Raw genomic sequence first — 16,733 nt, 5'->3', positions numbered from 1 at the left:
CTTCTTTTCTCCCACTTGAAATCTAGTCCCTGTCTACGAGTCTCCCTGAAACAACGGGAGAAAGCAGTCAGGTTGAGATACTGCAGTTGAGGAAATTAAAGGTGATTGGTGGCATTTCTGGTTACACTTAAAAACAACTTTGAGGGAGACTGAGTGAATGAAAAGGGGACTTGTGAACACCCTTATTAAATTTGAAATATGAAGTAAACATAGAGTGGAAAACTGCTCTGTGTTCAAAGCTCTTCACCTTCCAGGAGGGACCACAGGACTCACTGCGTGTGGCTGAGACCTTGTGAGTTCTCTGACAAAATCAGGAAGTCCATGTTGGACATTTTTAAAGGTGAACAAGCAGAAAAAAAACCAACCCTAAGACACAGACTTCATCAAGGATTTTTTAAATCCATTGTGAAGATGTTTAGAAAACCAAATCAGTACTTTACTTTCCCCTTCCTTTGATACCTTGAACCATATTGATCCCTCTCTATCTGAAATCAGTGGGGTGACACTAGCAATTTGAGTGGTGTCCAGGCTATTTGTCAGGCTAGACGCTGATGCAGAGCAGAGATGCCACTGGACAATCGCAGAAGAGGTTCATTTTGCACGTGTTGAGGTGCTGTGGGGCTTCACTGTTGTGATGTCGGAGGACTGGAAGCACAAGCAGGACTGTAAGCGATTTAAAATCTGGCTAAGCCTCGTCTTGTGAGGGTTGTTTGCCATGTCCTTTCCCTTCATCTCTCTTCAGTGACCCTCTCCTGGCTGGGTGCTTAGGGTGGGCTCTGGCTCTCTGGAGGGAGCTAGATACTTGGAAGGAAGGACTGGCAGTTGTTGCTAGCTGAGGTCTCGCTTTCCTCGGCTCTTTGAGCTGTCACCCCTCGAATGCTCCAGCTTGTATGGATGGGTCACCCGTGCTGGCTGCTGATCCATTTTCACTGTGGCCCTTCTCTGACGGCTGAAACTGGTGTGCATCTCGCAGCACAGGATTTCAGCTCCCGTCAGTGAGTGGCTGGAGCCGAAGGAGGGCTGTGTTTGCACCTTGCCGGTGTGGGAGGAAGGGCTTCGCTTCTCTTCAGGCCCTTCGGCTGTTGCCAGCTAAATGAAAAGCAGAGTTTCATGGGCTGACAGCTCGGCTCCTCTCCACAGCGTGGGCTGCTGGGCCAAGCTGCGGTCGGTTGTCCCCCGTGGGCTGGAGCGGGGCTGTGGTACTGGGCTCCAGCGGGGATTTTGGGGCTGGGGGAAATCAGTGTCACCCTTGCAAAGTGGGGCACTTCCCTCAGCATTCTTGTAGGATGGCCTTTGTGAAGCGTGGACACCCAAACCAAGCCGGATCACCACTCATCGGCTTTCAGGGTCTTAACTCTTTCTGTGCACAAGCCTTTGCTAGCAGAGGTCTTTGTGGCCTGTCTGGTGAGAATACTTGCACCGAGCATCTCCCAGCATTAAACTGAGGACCAAGCAAGGGCTGTCTGACTGCTCCCTCCATCTGTAAACTGCTAGAACCGTACGGAGCAGTATACGCCTTTCACCACAAATAATCCAGGTGCTGAACCGCTGTGTGAGCACCTGAGAAACTAAAGGGGAACTTGCCAGGGCTGATTTACCTGTCCAAGCTACCCCGAGTAAATACAGAGATAAGAGATCTAGAAGGGTGTTGAAAGCACATTCTGCTAATTACATGAGGCACAGGGGTTTGAGGTTTATTTTGAATCTCGTTTGTTATTTTAAGCAAGACGGTGAATCTTCAGATATTTTCCTTAGTGTCGTATCAGGACTTTCCCTCTTCGGGGTCATCTGAGTGAAATGACTTCCCGTATCCTGTTCTTCTTTCTCACGGTCTTTTTCTGGTGCTTTCTTTGCACCTGGTGATTTTTTGTGGCGTCTTAAGCATCCACAATACTTCTCTGTTCCAGTCACCTTTGAATAGGGCTGAGAACCAGAGCTAAGTACTGCCTGCAGGAGCCCCGAGTAAGGCTTTTTTGCAGTCTCCTGTAGAAGCTACCAAATTTCCCCCTCTCGCAGGAGCCGCTGGTTGGTGTGTGGGGCTGCCTGGAGCCCGTGTCCTTCCCCAGAGCCTCAGCGTGATTTGCAAAGTGACTCTCGGGGTGGGAATTGCTGATAAAAACAAAAAGCCAAATGCTGCAGCCGTTGCCCTGCAAGCCTGTCTGGAGCCGATCAGTGTCTGGGTGTGTTGTGTGCTACTGGTGGGGGGACAGGCTGTCCTGAAAGGAGGGAGGATGGGAGACAGATGTTAGAGGGGTGGCACAGGATCCTTGCTGTTGAACTGAGCCCACAACCCGGGTGATGCTGGCTAGGAGGAGAGGGACAGCCAGGAGGAGATCTGTGGATGCCCAGCCAGGGCAGCTGGGGAGGGCGTTGTTCTGGCAGCCTGCTGGGCTGGGTCCCGGGAGCTGCTGGGGCAGCGGGCAGCTCTCGGTGGCTGGTTAAACCCTCTGACAGGCAAGTGCTGGCAGAGCTTGTGCTGGGTTAATGCAGCAGCCATCTGGGGTTGGCGTATGCTCCCCGCTCAGCTGCTCCAGCTCGGTCCCTTCTCGAGTGCTGCTGAAGGTGGCTTTTGTGGCAGGAGCATCTGGTCCCCTCCACAACGGCCAGCCCAGGGACAGCAGCAGAGGGCAGAGCCCTCCCGGAGCGCGGGGACTGCTGCGGTACTGGTGGCGGCATTGGCTGTGGATGAGCAATGCCGTGGCTGCTTGAGGTCTGGCTGTTGCAACCTGTTTTGCAGCTCAGCTGTTCGTGGTGTGCAAGGGGTGAGGTGGCTGGTATCTTGGCAATAAATCCCTGGCCAAGCCAGCCTTTCTGGGGGATGCGAAGGGATTGTACGGTTAAATCTTTGCTGGGGACAGCAGAACGTGCCACGCAGGGAAGGCGGCAGCTCTTTAGATGCTTGGAAGGGAGCGTGTGAGTGCTAGCAGACTTGTGTGACAGGCACCCTCTGTGCAAACCCTGCACCCCCAGCTGTGAGCCTTGGTCCCCGCTCTCCTGGCTGCCGGCTGTCTGTCCCTGCTGGGGTGCGAGCATGCCCTGAGCACGGGTGTGCTGCCGGTGCTTGCCGTGGCAAGTCTGACATGAACCCTTGGCAGGACCCGAGCCTGGCTCAGACATGGGGATGCTGCTGGGCACTCGCCTGGCTACAGGGCTTGTCTGGGAGGTGGTTTTGCAGGCAGGACATTAGAAACTGTCTTTATCTCTACAACTCCCTTTCTGTTCATTAACACCGGTGTTTTCCACTAGATGTATCTGTGGAAGCCTCTGTTTTCCATACCCCCCGCAGGAGCACACGTGGATGGCAGATCCAGCCCGTGGCCGTGCGCTGAGCCCGGAGGGAGGCAGCAGCTGGGGGCTCACCCAAACGGACCCCGGAGAAGGGCACAATGAAGATATGCGTTGGTGACTTTTCATGGATGATGGACGATGTCTGGCTCTCCAGTCCTTTGGGATTAGTTTTGCCAGGGGCACCCTCCTTCCTCCCTGCCAGACAGACAAACGCACGCGGAGGGGCAATCTCTGTCTTCCAGCATAGTGCCGTGTGTGAAAGGGACTTTTTGAGCACCAGCTGACAGATCGAGATGGCTTTTCCCCTGTCACTCCTGCACTGGGTTTGAGTCGGAAATGCCGCTGGGTGGGTGTAATTGCTCCTGGTTGGGGTTACAGTCTCAGGCTCGTGAAACTCATGTTCCAGCAGAAAATACTCTAATTTCTGTGAATTAGGGGAAACCTGAGTAGCAAACTCTAACAATGTGTTTCATTAATTCCTAAGCCCAAAACATTCCTGGGCTACTTTATCCCCTAGGTTCCCCGTCTTCCCCCCTCGGCGTGGCGTGGTGGTTAGTACCCCTTCCCTTGCAGTCGCTGCCTGTCTCCTCCTGCATCACTGAATAACGTGGCCTTTGTGGTGGTGAAGATGAAGTGCTAATTATCCTGCACTAATTAGCCCATCAAGGGTTTCTGTCTGCATCCAGCATGCAGCATTGCTCGTTCCTCTTAGCAATTGCAATTCCTGTGCTGGCCCGTGCTCAGAGGCTGAAGGGAAGGGAGCAGCAGGCCACAGTGGATCCTCTGGTGTCTAATAAAGTTTGTGTTGTGTTCACCCCACAGCCTTTGGCTCCAGAGCAGCCCTGGCAGATTACTTGCTTTTGCAAAACTGCTTATCTTCACAAAGCTTGCAGGGATGACCCAGCTCCTGCCTCTTGGAGCTGAGCTGCATCTGGCAGAAGGGCTCAAAAACTGTTAGGGAGAGACTGAAAGACGGTGTAGTTGTGTACACCCAGTTTCTTTAGGAAACACAGCTAAAAATGGCAGTACGGAAGAAAACATCTCTCCTGCAGGGCTGAGAAAGAGGTGTAGCTTGTCCTGGAAAGGTGCCTAACTCCCTGTGTGGCTGTGACAGTTATTTCTAATACGCAGGCAGGAATAGCCCCCAGTACGGGCTGTTAGTAGCACAGGCATGCCTGAGCTTTTGTGGCATTGGCGGGGATTAAATATATTTCCTGCTTGCTGTGGGGCTGGAGGGTGGATGCTGGTGCGAAGAGAGGGTGGAGCTCAGGCACTTCAAAACACAGGTTTAAGTTCCCCATGCTCTCAAGAGGGTCAAAGTCAGTGGAAAACCCAGAGGGGAGTGCCAAGGCTTAAAGAGATGTTAATATCCTTGGCTCTGCTGCTAATGTGTTAAATACATGTGGGCAAGTTATTTTGCTCCTTGGTGCATTATTTTCCTCCCGTCTATGAAGCACAGTTAGTGAATCCAGCCTCCCTCGCAGACGGCACTGAAGCCTGCAGATGGAGCGTGCCGCAGCAAGGGTCGTGTCCTTATATCAGCGCCGTTAACTGCATCTGTGAAGCCGGGGTCAGCACCTTGCTGCGTGCAGCTCCCCAGGCTCCCAGCCACGCGTGATCCTTCCCACCCGATGTGGGAAAGCGTCTGTCACTGGGGTGTGAGCTGCCCCGCTCCCTGCGCTGTGCTGGCTAATTACAGAGAAGGACACTCCCAAAATGCGGTGAGGAGTGCCCTGCTTGTAATATGAGCAAGTAAAGCTGCAGGAAGCAATCTTCTCGGGGATATATTAATTAGTGCCCCAGCCAGGCAAATCCCTGCTGTAGCTCTGCTGGCCCCTCTGAGCTTATGCGGCTTTGGGTGCCTGTCTAGCCTGCAAATAAGGCAGGCGGCTCCGGGGGGGGAGGATTTTGTTTAAAAGTGTGGGGAACGGGAGTCTTGGGGACTGGGGAAGGATGCTTTATAGTATCGTGGTGTTCCTAGGGTCTGGTGCTGCGCCCCCAAATCTCCCATGAGGAATGACCCATTCTTTGTAGGATCAGGAGGTGTAATCGAGGGACCAGAACCTGGGCAGGGCCTTTGCCTTTCTCTCTCCTCCTTTGCATATTTCAGCCGCTTTGTCCGTAGGCACACCCATGAGCTCCTCGTGGGTGGCGAGGCAGGGCTCTACTTGGTGCTGGTTCCGCTGGGCCCATTGTGACTTGTCCTGCCGGCGCGGTTCTGCCGCTGGGCGCTCTTCCCGAGCGGGAGCAGGGGAATGTCCTCTGCTCGGTGCCAGGAGCGAAACCACGGATCCACGTGGCTGCGTGCAACGCACCAAAAGGTCCTCCTTTAGAGGGATTTGGTCTGGGTTTTGGCATCGTCTTGAGAAGAAAGGTAGAGGAGAAACTGCTGTGTGGTCGTTAGTATCATGGTACACTCGGTTAGCCCTGGGAAGGGGGTTAGACCTTTGGGTGTTGCGGTAGCACTCGGTGTTAATGTGAGGCAGGGCTGGATGCAGCCCTGATCTGGGAGGAGAAGAGTTGGCTGTTGTCCGGAGGGCTACAAAGATGCTGTGATACAGAAATATGTGGCCTGCTGGCTGGTGTGCAGGGTGAGAGGAAGGAAGAAAGGGCCGTGTCAGGTGGGGAGGGTGAGTTGCTACAGACTTCCCTGTTTCTGCTCCGTTAGGATGTTGTGTACGTGCGGCTTAGGTGATGTTCAGCTCAAACCTGGCCACCCAGTGTTTGAAATGGCAGCAGCCACAGGCGCCGCGCTTCCTCTCCGGTCTTGTGCTTTGCTGTCTCACTGGTGTTGCAGTATCTTGAAATTCTGGAGAAGCGAGTGGTTTTGTCATGGTGAAATATCAGCCTGCCCCGTCTGCCTCCTATAGCGAATTGCCACACTCTGCTTATGGGAACCAGTGATGGCAAATCTTATCAGGATCTTCTTCCCAAATCTTAGAGGTTAGTGTCTTATTTTGTGTCCCTTTCTTCACAACCTGGTGACCCCTGCTGCACTCAGTCACCTCCGGTGTACAGAGCAGCAGGAGAGCAGGAGCTGCAGTGAATGGCAGGACAAAATTCCAGGACCTCACCCCAGCCTGGCTCCGGCTCTCTCCCAAGAAGCCAGTGCTGGTATGGTGATACTGGAGTGGCTTGAGTCTGAGCTGATGGACTAAATATGTCTGTTGGTGCTGCTGGCAAGCCTGCTCTCGGAGTCGAGACACAGCCCGTGTTATACCACAATAGCAATATCCTTCCTTGTTACCTCTTCCCCTTCCTCCTCCAAAAAAACCCACTTCAGACCCAGGGTAGGCTTGAGCAGTGTTTCTGCGTCTTTTTTGGCGTGGCAACATTTCCTCCCACACACTGTGGCTGCAAGTCTACCCAGGCAGTGTTGTGGCAGAGGTACCTCAAAGCAGCATGGATTTCCCGTGACTTCATCAGCCTCATGTCTGGGCTTTCTGCAGATGTAAAAGCAGTCACAGTGCATGGCAGCCCTGCCGGTACGCTCACACGGCGTCGAGCGGATGGGTCAGCACATCCTACAGCATTGTTAGCTGAGATGCTGCTATCTGAATGTGCGTGTGTTTAGCCCGTGTGAAATAAGAAGTATTTGGTTCCTCCATCATCACATCAGTTGGCTTAAAGCCTCCAGCAGTCAAAGCTGACACGCTTTGCCTTTACACCAGGAGCGCAGCTGACCAGCGACTGTTTCCTGGCTGATGGATAGTGATTTATCTGCAGTACGCTCGCAGCTTCCAAAACTTGATTGCTTGCAAAATGCATCAATTGCTTATCCGTTTCCCTCTGCAAATCTCAAGGGCTCTTCTCCATAGAAGCTCTAGCTCCTGGGTGACTTGGACTTGAGCCTTGCAATGCAGGAAGGAAGAGTGAGGAATTTCTCTCCCAGTCTTCTCGAAGCGTTGTCACCAGTGATTCCCTTCCCCGAGCAGCCCTGGGTTTGCCTTCTTCAACCTCAGGTGTAATGACCCTGTGCTCCAGCCCTTTGGAAGGATCCCCCGCTGCCCATCGGCTTTCCTGGCAGAGCTGAAGGTTCAGCTTTGTGCTCTGCTATATTTTTACCTTCCAGGGGGAAGTGAAAGCACCCAAGGTGGCTGCTGCGCTTCATGGTTTGACGATGAAGCACAAGCTCTTCAGTTTCATCACATGCAGCATCAGAGACTGGGTGGAGGGGGTGCCCAGGCACCGTGTCGTCTTCTGTGCTGCTCAGTTGGAAGAGGGAAGGAGGGGAGGTCCAATGCCTCTGATTTTTGGGGGCGGGTCTCTCAAGTTCCTTTTTTTTTATCTGGTCCTCAAATACCCTCCTTGTCTGCAGCTGGAGAGGGAGCAGCCCTGCTACTAGCCATCATCTGAAGAGGATCATAGGAGCAGAAATGGAGCAAAGGGATGAGATACAGAAGGAGGAGGGAAATACCTGAGAAAGCTGTGATGAAGAGGCTGAATCAGGAAAGAAAAAAGTCATAAAGAGGAGTCACAGCATCTGATTCAAAGCCCTTTCAAATTCAGGGGAGGATTTCCTCTGTATTCGGTGGGTTTGAATTGGGCTGTAGCGAGAACAATCTGTTGCATCATTTGAAGACCTTGCAAACTTGGGGGCAGCAGAGGAGAAAACAGTCTTTGAAAGAGAGAGAAGGGAAACCTCTGTGGTCTGGAGAGCTTCTTAAGGGTCTGGAAGAGCTGGAATCGTTTGGCCAGGCTGTCAGCTCAGCGCCAAGCCCTGGGTCCTGCCCGGGGGTTTCTTCAGGGAGCTCTGCGCGCATGTGGGAACCTATTTCAAACTGCGGCAGGTAGGAGAAGAGGGAGGTGGGGATGTGTCCCTGTTGTCAGGGTAGAAGACAGGCATGTGTCGCTCCCAAATCTTTTCAGCTCTGGTCATTGTCATGGAAATGTGGACAAAGATTTTAGCAAGGCTGGAAGGAGGGACCTCTGTCTGTGGTGCTATTTTGGGCACAGTGGCATCGCTTCCATCCCAGCTGGAGAGAATTAGATTCCCCCTAGATAGTGGATGGCATTTGGGCACTTGGCCACCTTAGTCTGCTCTGTGAATTCCTAAGAAGCTGGCCAGGTTTGAGGTAATTTTGGGGAGTCCTTGGAGATGGTTGTCTGAATGCACTGTGTGTTAACTGCAGCTGATGCGCATGAGCCTGCATCCATCCCAGGTACATGTGCCACCTGAGACAAAGGCCATGGGTGGCTTCTCTGTGCCAGCATGTTGGATTTCAAATGTTCCTGCTCTGCTCATGTGGATCCAGCTTGCTTTCTCCTCTAGTGACCCCCTCATTGGCTTTCATGCTGCTGCTCACCCTTCCCTTCCTAACTCCTGCCGTCAGCTAACTGCATGACGTTGGCTGCCCATGTATACCAAACTAGCTTGAGGTGCAGCTGCCAGTGCTGAGAAACGCTGCCAAAACAAGTAGGTTAGGAAGCTGAAGGGGATGTTTGGTGTCCAAATCCTCTTGATTGCCAAAGGAAGGTGGGTGCCAAACTCTTCTAAGTCTCCTTCAACCTTTCCTCCCTTGTTCCCACATCTTGCAGTAACCCCTTGGATGCACAAGGAGAGTCAAGGCTTGATTCTGTTCAACCCAGGGCTGCAGCTGTGTGTGCTCAAGCGCTTTTCTTGGCCTTTCTCTGCCGCAGTTTCCCCATCTGGAAAGCAGTGGGGGTGATAACACTTGCTTCCTTTGATCTGTACAGCTGCAACTTTTCATACAGCATGGGGGTTCACGCTCCGGTGAGCAGTGTTTCTCTGGCTGGAGACCAAGTCACCTGGAAGGTTTAAGATGAACTTTGTCTGCTGCATCCCGGCGGTTCCTGGCTGTGTGCTCATGCCGCAGTCCTGCTGGTGCAGCAGTCTGTTGTAGTGCAGGTCGGCTGCTCGCAGGAAGCTCTGTGGTGGAGCAGCAAGAGCGGGGATGCATCGCGGGATCAGAGAAGGGGGTTGACAACAGGGTCCACCAACAGGCCCCAGCAAGAGGAAGGGATGAGTCAGGCCCAGCACCCAGCCAGGAGGAGATGGGGCTGGAGACAGCTACCTACAACATAGGTCTGAGGTCCACCTTGGAGATAAGTAAACCTACGAGATAGCTCTGGCAAGGACTGGGCTCCTTAAATGTAGCTGCTGGACCAGTGGGCAAAGAAGGGTGCATGGGTTGGGGTCCCACATGGGGCTCATCTGAGCAATTAATCCCTGTTAACGTATCCGGGGCCCTGGCACTCGGGAGGGAACAGTGCACTGCCGAATTGTCTCTGTTTTGTTAGTGATTGATCCGTGCTGTTGAACTTGTCCCTTTTTCTTTTCTCTCTCCAGCGCCCCAAACCTGCCAGTCAAGATGCCCAAACCCAGCAAGGTGAACCAGGCCCTGGCAGGTAAGGATCCCGCTCTGTCCCTAGGGTTACACGAGCAAGCAGTTTACCTTTCCGTGGCACTTACTTTCCTTTGTTAGTTTTTAGGAAGAGTCTGAAATGTCGCTGGCATTTAGGGTTTTAGGCCCAAAGACTTTTCAGAAAGGCAAAGAGGGCAAATTTGGGGGAGAATGGGATGGTCAAACCTTAGTAACTGTTTTTCTCATTGGTGCTGGTCCCGAGGCTCTCAAAATAAGTGGGTTTATTTGGGGGTTGGGTATTCATCTTCTCCTGTAGGTGTGGATGAGCAAGTAGCAGGGGGGGAGCACATGGATCAAGCTCAGTGCTTTTCTTGAAGTCAAGGGGGAAGAGTGGTGTGAGATGGTGTGTGGTTTTTAATGTGATTTTTTTTTTTAATGTGGTTTTATTACAAAAGCTCAGGTGGTCTTTAGCTTAAAAAATGATTGTGATGCCTTGTCTTGGGGACAGGAGGGGACAGAAGTTGAATCAGACATTGTCTCCTGTGGCAGCAGAATACAGGTTTGCTTGTTATCATCCAAACCTGTGAATACGATACTAAATATACCCGAGGAGTGTGTCTGGGAGGGATGAAAGTGCCAGCTTTCAGTGCTCCTTTTCAGAGTAGATTTGCCTGTTAAACATGAAATGGCGTTGCCTTGAAAACGACAACTCGCACTTGCAGCTTTCAGTGGAAGCATTTCCATGCCAAAAACCGTCGGCGCGTTTGCTCTGTTTTGACTCAGCCAGCGCCAAACTGCGGGACCCTGGTGTGGTGGTGCCTGGGGAGATGGGTGTTCTGCCGAGAGCAGATGTCTTCTCCGTACCGACACCGGCTGTGTACTCGAAATCGTATCGTAATGTGGTAACCCGGGGTAGAGGAGTGGAAAAGACCTGGTGTATGGTATTTTCTGGGGTCTTCTGTACCCATTTCAGGCACTACAGAATATCTATTAACCCTCTCCTTCCTCTGGCTCTTGTCCATGCATGGTCTGTTGAGGTTATTAGCTCCGTGGACACGGAACTTTGCTCCTAAGCATGTACAGTTATGTTCTCGCTCCTATAGAAAATGGTTACCACCTTATTCCAGGAAAGGTGATGGTGTTTGGTCTCCTCACGAGTGTCAGGCCTTACCCTGCCTAAAAATGATCCCTGGGATTGATGTTTCCAGTTGTCTGACGTTAGTACCATCATGAAAACTGTGCCTTGCGTGTCTCTATAGCCAAACAGGCACTGTGTAACTAATATTGGGTGTCCTCTGACAGTGAGCAGCCCATCTGTATCCCTGTTAGCAAATCAGTCTTTGTGGAAATGAGGTGTAAAGTCAAGCTCAGACCTCGTCTAGGTGGATGACCTGAGCAGAACAACTCCCCTTGCTTATAAAAGCTCTGAATTTCATCCCCTGGCTATTAGCACTGACTGTGTATTTAGGTACTTAATCACATAAAGGTAAAGACAGCAAAGAACTGAAGAGCCCTGGTGAATCCAGGCTGTGTTAATGTTGTTAACAGTGATCTCATTCTACACGTGCAAGTCATCCACTGTTAATTTGGAAGAGGTGAATACACATGGTCCATCTATGCCTTGTAGTGCAACATTTAGGTATAAAAGGCTGCAGGAGAGCTCAGTAGAGTAAGCTATTTACCACCATTATAATAAAATAAAATGAAACGGTTAAGTTTTTAATTGATATCTCTGTTGTTGGAGACTGGGGGTTCGAAAGAGGGAATAATTATTCATTTTAATAATCTTCAGCTCTCCACGAGGCATCTAGCAAGAAGCAGGCTGAGTTGCAGGGGAGTGCAGAGCTGCATGGGCTGCGCTGAGTGTGGTCAGCACAGAAGCAAGTCCCTGGGGCCAGCGTCTCCTTCAGATCCAGGTCTTTGTAGAACACAGCTTTGATCGGCGCTGTGCTGCCTTCTGCCAAATGTGACAGACCTGAGAGATGCAAGGGAGGAGAAAAATCTGAATTTGAGTCTGTCCTTAAAATCGCATAGAAGCAGAGGAAAGATCTGGGCAGTTAATTAGCAAGTGAAAGGAAAATAAATCTCTGGGAACATTTCTGGTAAAAAGTAAGCAGCGGAGTTCTGGTAAAAAGGCCAAATTTTATCGAAAGGTTAATTGGCTGGGTCTTTAGGGACACCTTCTTCCCCTCTGCGCTCTGCGCTCTGTTTCTAGGACCTCTTCTGGGAAGTGGTATTTTGCTCATATTTAAAATCCTGCAGATGGTGTTTGAGTTACTTATTATTCAGGTTATTCTCTAACACACAGGCTGGGCCCCTTTTGTTCCTCCGGTCCCCGCTGCACGACTGCTTCCTTCAGCATCAGTGGTGGAAAGGCTGAGGACCCAAGGGTTCCGTGATGACGTGGGGGAGAGGGCAGCCTCAGATAGGAACTGAAGAAGGTTTTATTCTGGGAAACGTGTCCAGAAGTCTCGCAATCCTTGGTCTCCATCCCGAGGTGCCTCTCAGCCGCTTTGGCTCTGGTTTGACGCAGGAGAAATAAAACCTCTGAATCTTGCAGGCGATTTCGAGAAATGCTGCAGGTGCCTCTCTTGGATGCAGAGGGAATTTCTGGTGGATAAACAGGAGACAGGGGATCCTGTGGGTCTGAATGAGAAGCTGGGTTTTGTTTGTCTGATGAGCGCCTGGGGATTTGAGTGAGGGATTTGTAACACTGTCAACCCCACGTCTTCCAAAAGCACCACTCGGGATCCCAGAAATCATGAAGCTGACTTTAAAATCAAGTTTTGTACAAAGAAGAAAATTCTTTTTCCTTGCTTTCTGCTATTTTAATACTTCAAGGTGCATGTGGAAACTTGGCTTTTAAGCTTTTTCTTTCCCCCTCAGTATTTGGTTAGTATGGTGAAATGCCAGACCAGAGGTCTGAGCAAACTGTTGAACCATGGTGTTGGTGTTTACGGATCAGCTGGACTAACATCGCTTGGGGATAATGTAGTTTAGCTGTGTGCCTTGGGGCTGGGGGGTGGACTAGGCGGTCATATGAAGGCCCTTGTAATACTATTTTTAAGGTGAAGGCTGGGAATTAGCTTTTTGTTAAATGAAACTGGGTGTTTCTCGTTTGCAGGATTCCTAGAACTGGGGCATTTGGGAGCATACCAACCATAGTAATTTTGCTGGTGGATGTAATTGTACAAATTAGCAGTGCTTCTCTGAGATCTCACGTTATTTAAAGGCAAGCTCTGCCCTTTCCCCTCTACCTGCTTAAATCCAGGACTGGAACCAAAGGCATACCAGTCTGAGGTCTGTGCAAATACAGATCAGGAGCCGGAGCCGGTGACCGGAGGGGCATGTTACGCTATGTGAGCAAGCATGTGGTCAGCGCTCATTACATTAGGTAAGGGTGTTTTCCCCATGCTCAGCTTCTGCACAGGATATTACAAAAGTGCCTTATTTACATGGCAGGCTGAGAAAAGCCAGTGGATGTTGTCATAGCTCCAGTGAAAATAGTTTTACCCCAAGGAGTCAGTGACGTTGTACTTCTGGCCAAATAGATGCTTTGAGCAAGAGAAAAGAGGCAGTTCTCTGAGTGTGCTTATTGCACACATTCGTAGGATCGGATCAGATGCCGAAGGATGCTTTGCAAGGCTTTCTGTCTCTTCCCTCCTGCAGTCCTTGCGGGAAGAAACCCAGTGGCCAGTGGAAAGTGTGAACATATTCATTAATATTTTTCAAGCTCCTGGGGTAGCTAGGGAGCAGCAGGAACCCTTGCAGCAACGCATGGGCATCCAAAGCAGTCTCGGTCTGGGCAAGCTTACCCTGTTGCAGCTTGGCCCTTGCGTCTTCAGGTGAGAATTTACCTGGGTCCAGGGCCAGATTTGCTCCTGACATAACTCCACAGATGCCTACAATGAGTTTGAATTGAAATTGTTGTGTCCACAGGTGAGAATTGGAGGATCGATCTGCAGATGTGATGTGTGTCTGTGTATTGTTTTGGCACTTTCTATGAACACACGCTCCCACGTAAGGCTTGGGTCACAGGAGACCCCTTACTGGGGACTCTTGTCACCAAACTTGTGGGAGGATTGTTAGATGCTGAGATTTTCAGTATTGTATTAGAGCTTTAAAGGAGGTATTGCTGCTGGGTTTTGAGATGAGCCAGAAGAGCAACGTAACACCAGAACAGCCCCTTTTTGAATGCTCTCTTGATTTGAATCTGCAGAAGATGATTCATTGTGTGTCTCTCCGAAGGCAGCAGAAGGTAAAAGTGGAAAATTACCTTTTCTTGGCCGGTTTAAGATTGTCCGTGGGAGAACATTTGGTTGGGGGTAATTCTCCTGGAACCACGTTTGCCCTGTGCTGTATGTCTGCGTGGAGTTGTAGATGCGTTTGCAGCTCATGAAACAAAAGAAAGTTAGTTCCTGGAATAAATGTTTATTTTCTTTGTGACAATTCATGATGCTGGCAGGCAGTTTTGGACATGTTATTCCAGGTATGACAGGGACTGTGTCAGAGGGTAACTGAACTCAGCTGAGGTTCTGTGGCTCATGCTCCTCACTTGTTGCCTTCAGAAATCAGACCGTTTTGTTCTCCGACATTAAGAGTCTGAAGTCAGTTGTTCAGCCTCTGCTTGTCATGTTCTTTTTTTAAATGGGCTCTGCATGTTAATGTTAGCAAGACAGTATTGCTCTCTTAAGAAGAAAGCATTAATTTTGCATTTCCCTATCAGTCAGCTGCGCGTAGGTGGTGATAATCCCTGTTAGTCTTTGGACTTGCTTTTCAAATGTCAGTCTCTGCAATCAGTGTGATCGCACCGCTTAGAAGCAGGTTTTTTTGGAGACAACTTTACCGTTTCCTTTTCTGCAGCCTCAGTGGGGTCAGGTTGTCTGAGATGATCTTCCCTAGCCGTGGGGAGGTCCAGCACCTTGCCTGTTTCTTGGGAATATTGTTCCTCCAGGCTCTCTAATCAGTGCGAGTTGGTACTGCTCTTCTGGGAATACCTCCGACTGTCCTTCAACCTGCTGAAAGGGGAAAGTACCTGCCTGGTGCACGTGCAGGCGGCAGCTTTGGTGCTGTTGCTGGGCTTCAGGTGTTCCATTGTACTCACTCGCTCAAAAAACAAGTAGCTTTTGTTATGGGAACACTTAAGCTGCTGCTTAAGGCTCCCTGGGAGTAGTGAAGGACTGCTGGCTTAGACCAGGGTTGAGAGCACGCAATAGTCTTGCAGTCTTTAGTTCAAGACTTAAAGGAAGTTATTTTGATTGTGAAATTTCTGGATCCGATGCTCAGTTAGAGGCCTGCTGGCTTGTACCGATGTCAGGGGCTCTCCTCGGCTGTACCTGCTGGGAACAGCCCGGCGCTGTCAGTAGGGTGGGGGGTACTAACTCGGTGTTTGTGTGCTTTGAAGATCCTCCTCTGGCCCTGCAGAACCTGGGAACTGGGGGGCTATGCCTCAGATCTAGATCAACAATGATGGTACCTAATGAGGGTGAGCCACGGCTGCCTGGTTTGGTGTTACCTATTTCCATTTGGAAGCGCGTGGTTTCACCATGCGTTGGGCAGCCTGCTCTTCTGGCCAGCCCACCTCTGCCAAAGGTTCTTGGGTAACCCTGGGGAAATTAGTTCATCCATCTGTGCCACTCTCCCCGCCTCGTGAAACCTTTCTGTCTGTCTTTTGGTCCTTAGATGAGAAAGTTTTAGTAAAGCCATCCAACTTTGTGTATCAAGAAAGGACTTGAACAGGTTCTGGAACATTTATTGTGCTTGGACCTTGCATGAAGTAGGTGCAAAACACGGTTGGCACTGCACGGGGGTAGTTCTGCTTGTGGGGCATTGACACAGGCTTTGCGCAGGGGAATTCTAGTCACAAGGCATGGGTTCTTGACTGGTTTGAGGCAGAAAATAGTCTTACCACTCGCACACAAAGCTGGCTGATGCTTCCTGTCATAACTCGACTTTCAGTCATGTCTGGGCAAGATACCTCGTTTTTGTCCTGAACAAATGTGCTCTTATATCTTCCTTTCCCAAGCTGGCTGAATAGAGGCTTGAAAAAAGAAAATTCTTAGAAATCTCAGCTTTGGCCGTGAATTACTAAGCAGGATGCTGGCAAGAATTTCCATAGTGTTAGGATGTGGTTTTGCATGGTCTACTGTCAGAGGTAACTTCTGGGGAAATGTCAGCTTTTAGGTTGTCTGCTGTCGGTTTGCAACCGTAAGCCAACCGTAAGCACTTTTTTTTTTTTTTTTTTTTTTTTTTTTTTTTTTTTTTTTTTTTTTTTTTTTTTTTTTTTTTTTTTTTTTTTTTTTTTTTTTTTTTTTTTTTAGTTCTGGTGGTGGCTGTGGCAGGTGGGGAAGTCATTTCTTGGGAAGGCAAAGGCAGGTGTTTTCTTGAATGTAAGTTTAACAGCAATATGCTACCTTAGAAATGTTATGACTTGTAACCAGCCTGTATTTCATGGGCAAACATCATATTAGATCAGCATGATCAGTCCTGTAGCTCTCTGTGTGCCAATTTTACCTTCAGGGAACGGCTGTCCTTTTTAATGATTCATTAGCTTTAACAAACTGCATCCCATGAATACAGCTGGCTGGGATGGGGGAGGGTGAGAATTGCATTGCAGCTGGGGGTGCTAGGAAAAACTGGAGTGCCAAGGAGGAGATGGTGTGGGGTGAGTGGGGGGCTGCCACCATGGGGCTCTTCTGGCAGGGGATCGAGTGGGGCAGCTCCAGCCCACGGTCAGCCCGGCACTGCTGCAGTGTTTGAAGGCAGTTAAGCTGCTCTCTGTGGATTCGGTTCGGTGCGACACCTTTGAAACACGTAGCTTTAGGGGGGGAGCAGCTGAGCAAGACCTTTAGGGGTTACAGGTGATGCCCCTCATCCTTCAGGCCCCCAGGGTCAGGCCTGCTTCCAGGGCTCTGGTGAGTGGGAGGACTTTGCACCACAGCAGACCCAATGCCTGAGGAGCCCTAAAGCCAAGGCAAAGAGGAAGGTCCTGTTCACACACTAGCTCAGAGGGTCACGGGTGAGACTTGTGCCCATATTTCCCTGCTTTAATTTGCTGCCTGGGCTCCTCCCTCTAAAAGCCTCTGGATCCTGTCCTTGTGCTGACTACAACCCCGCTGC

The 16,733-nt window shown here is 50.5% G+C and overlaps 1 protein-coding gene across 2 annotated transcripts in view; it reads left to right on the top strand.

Annotated features, from left to right (window-relative positions):
- The window catches only part of DTX2 (deltex E3 ubiquitin ligase 2), a 35,281-nt gene that overhangs the window by 7,250 nt on the left and 11,298 nt on the right, over positions 1-16,733 (top strand). For both annotated transcript variants that reach the window (XM_019471069.1, XM_009275448.2), the window contains exon 4: positions 9,599-9,657. In XM_019471069.1, the coding sequence (XP_019326614.1) occupies positions 9,599-9,657 (59 nt within the window). The remainder of the gene's footprint in view (positions 1-9,598; positions 9,658-16,733) is intronic.

The sequence above is a fragment of the Aptenodytes forsteri genome, unplaced genomic scaffold (assembly GCF_000699145.1).
Source record: "Aptenodytes forsteri isolate BGI_AS27 unplaced genomic scaffold, ASM69914v1 Scaffold347, whole genome shotgun sequence".
Taxonomy (NCBI): domain Eukaryota; kingdom Metazoa; phylum Chordata; class Aves; order Sphenisciformes; family Spheniscidae; genus Aptenodytes; species Aptenodytes forsteri.
The sequence above is the reverse complement of the archived record's forward strand: the minus strand, read 5'-3'. Positions and strand labels throughout refer to the sequence as shown.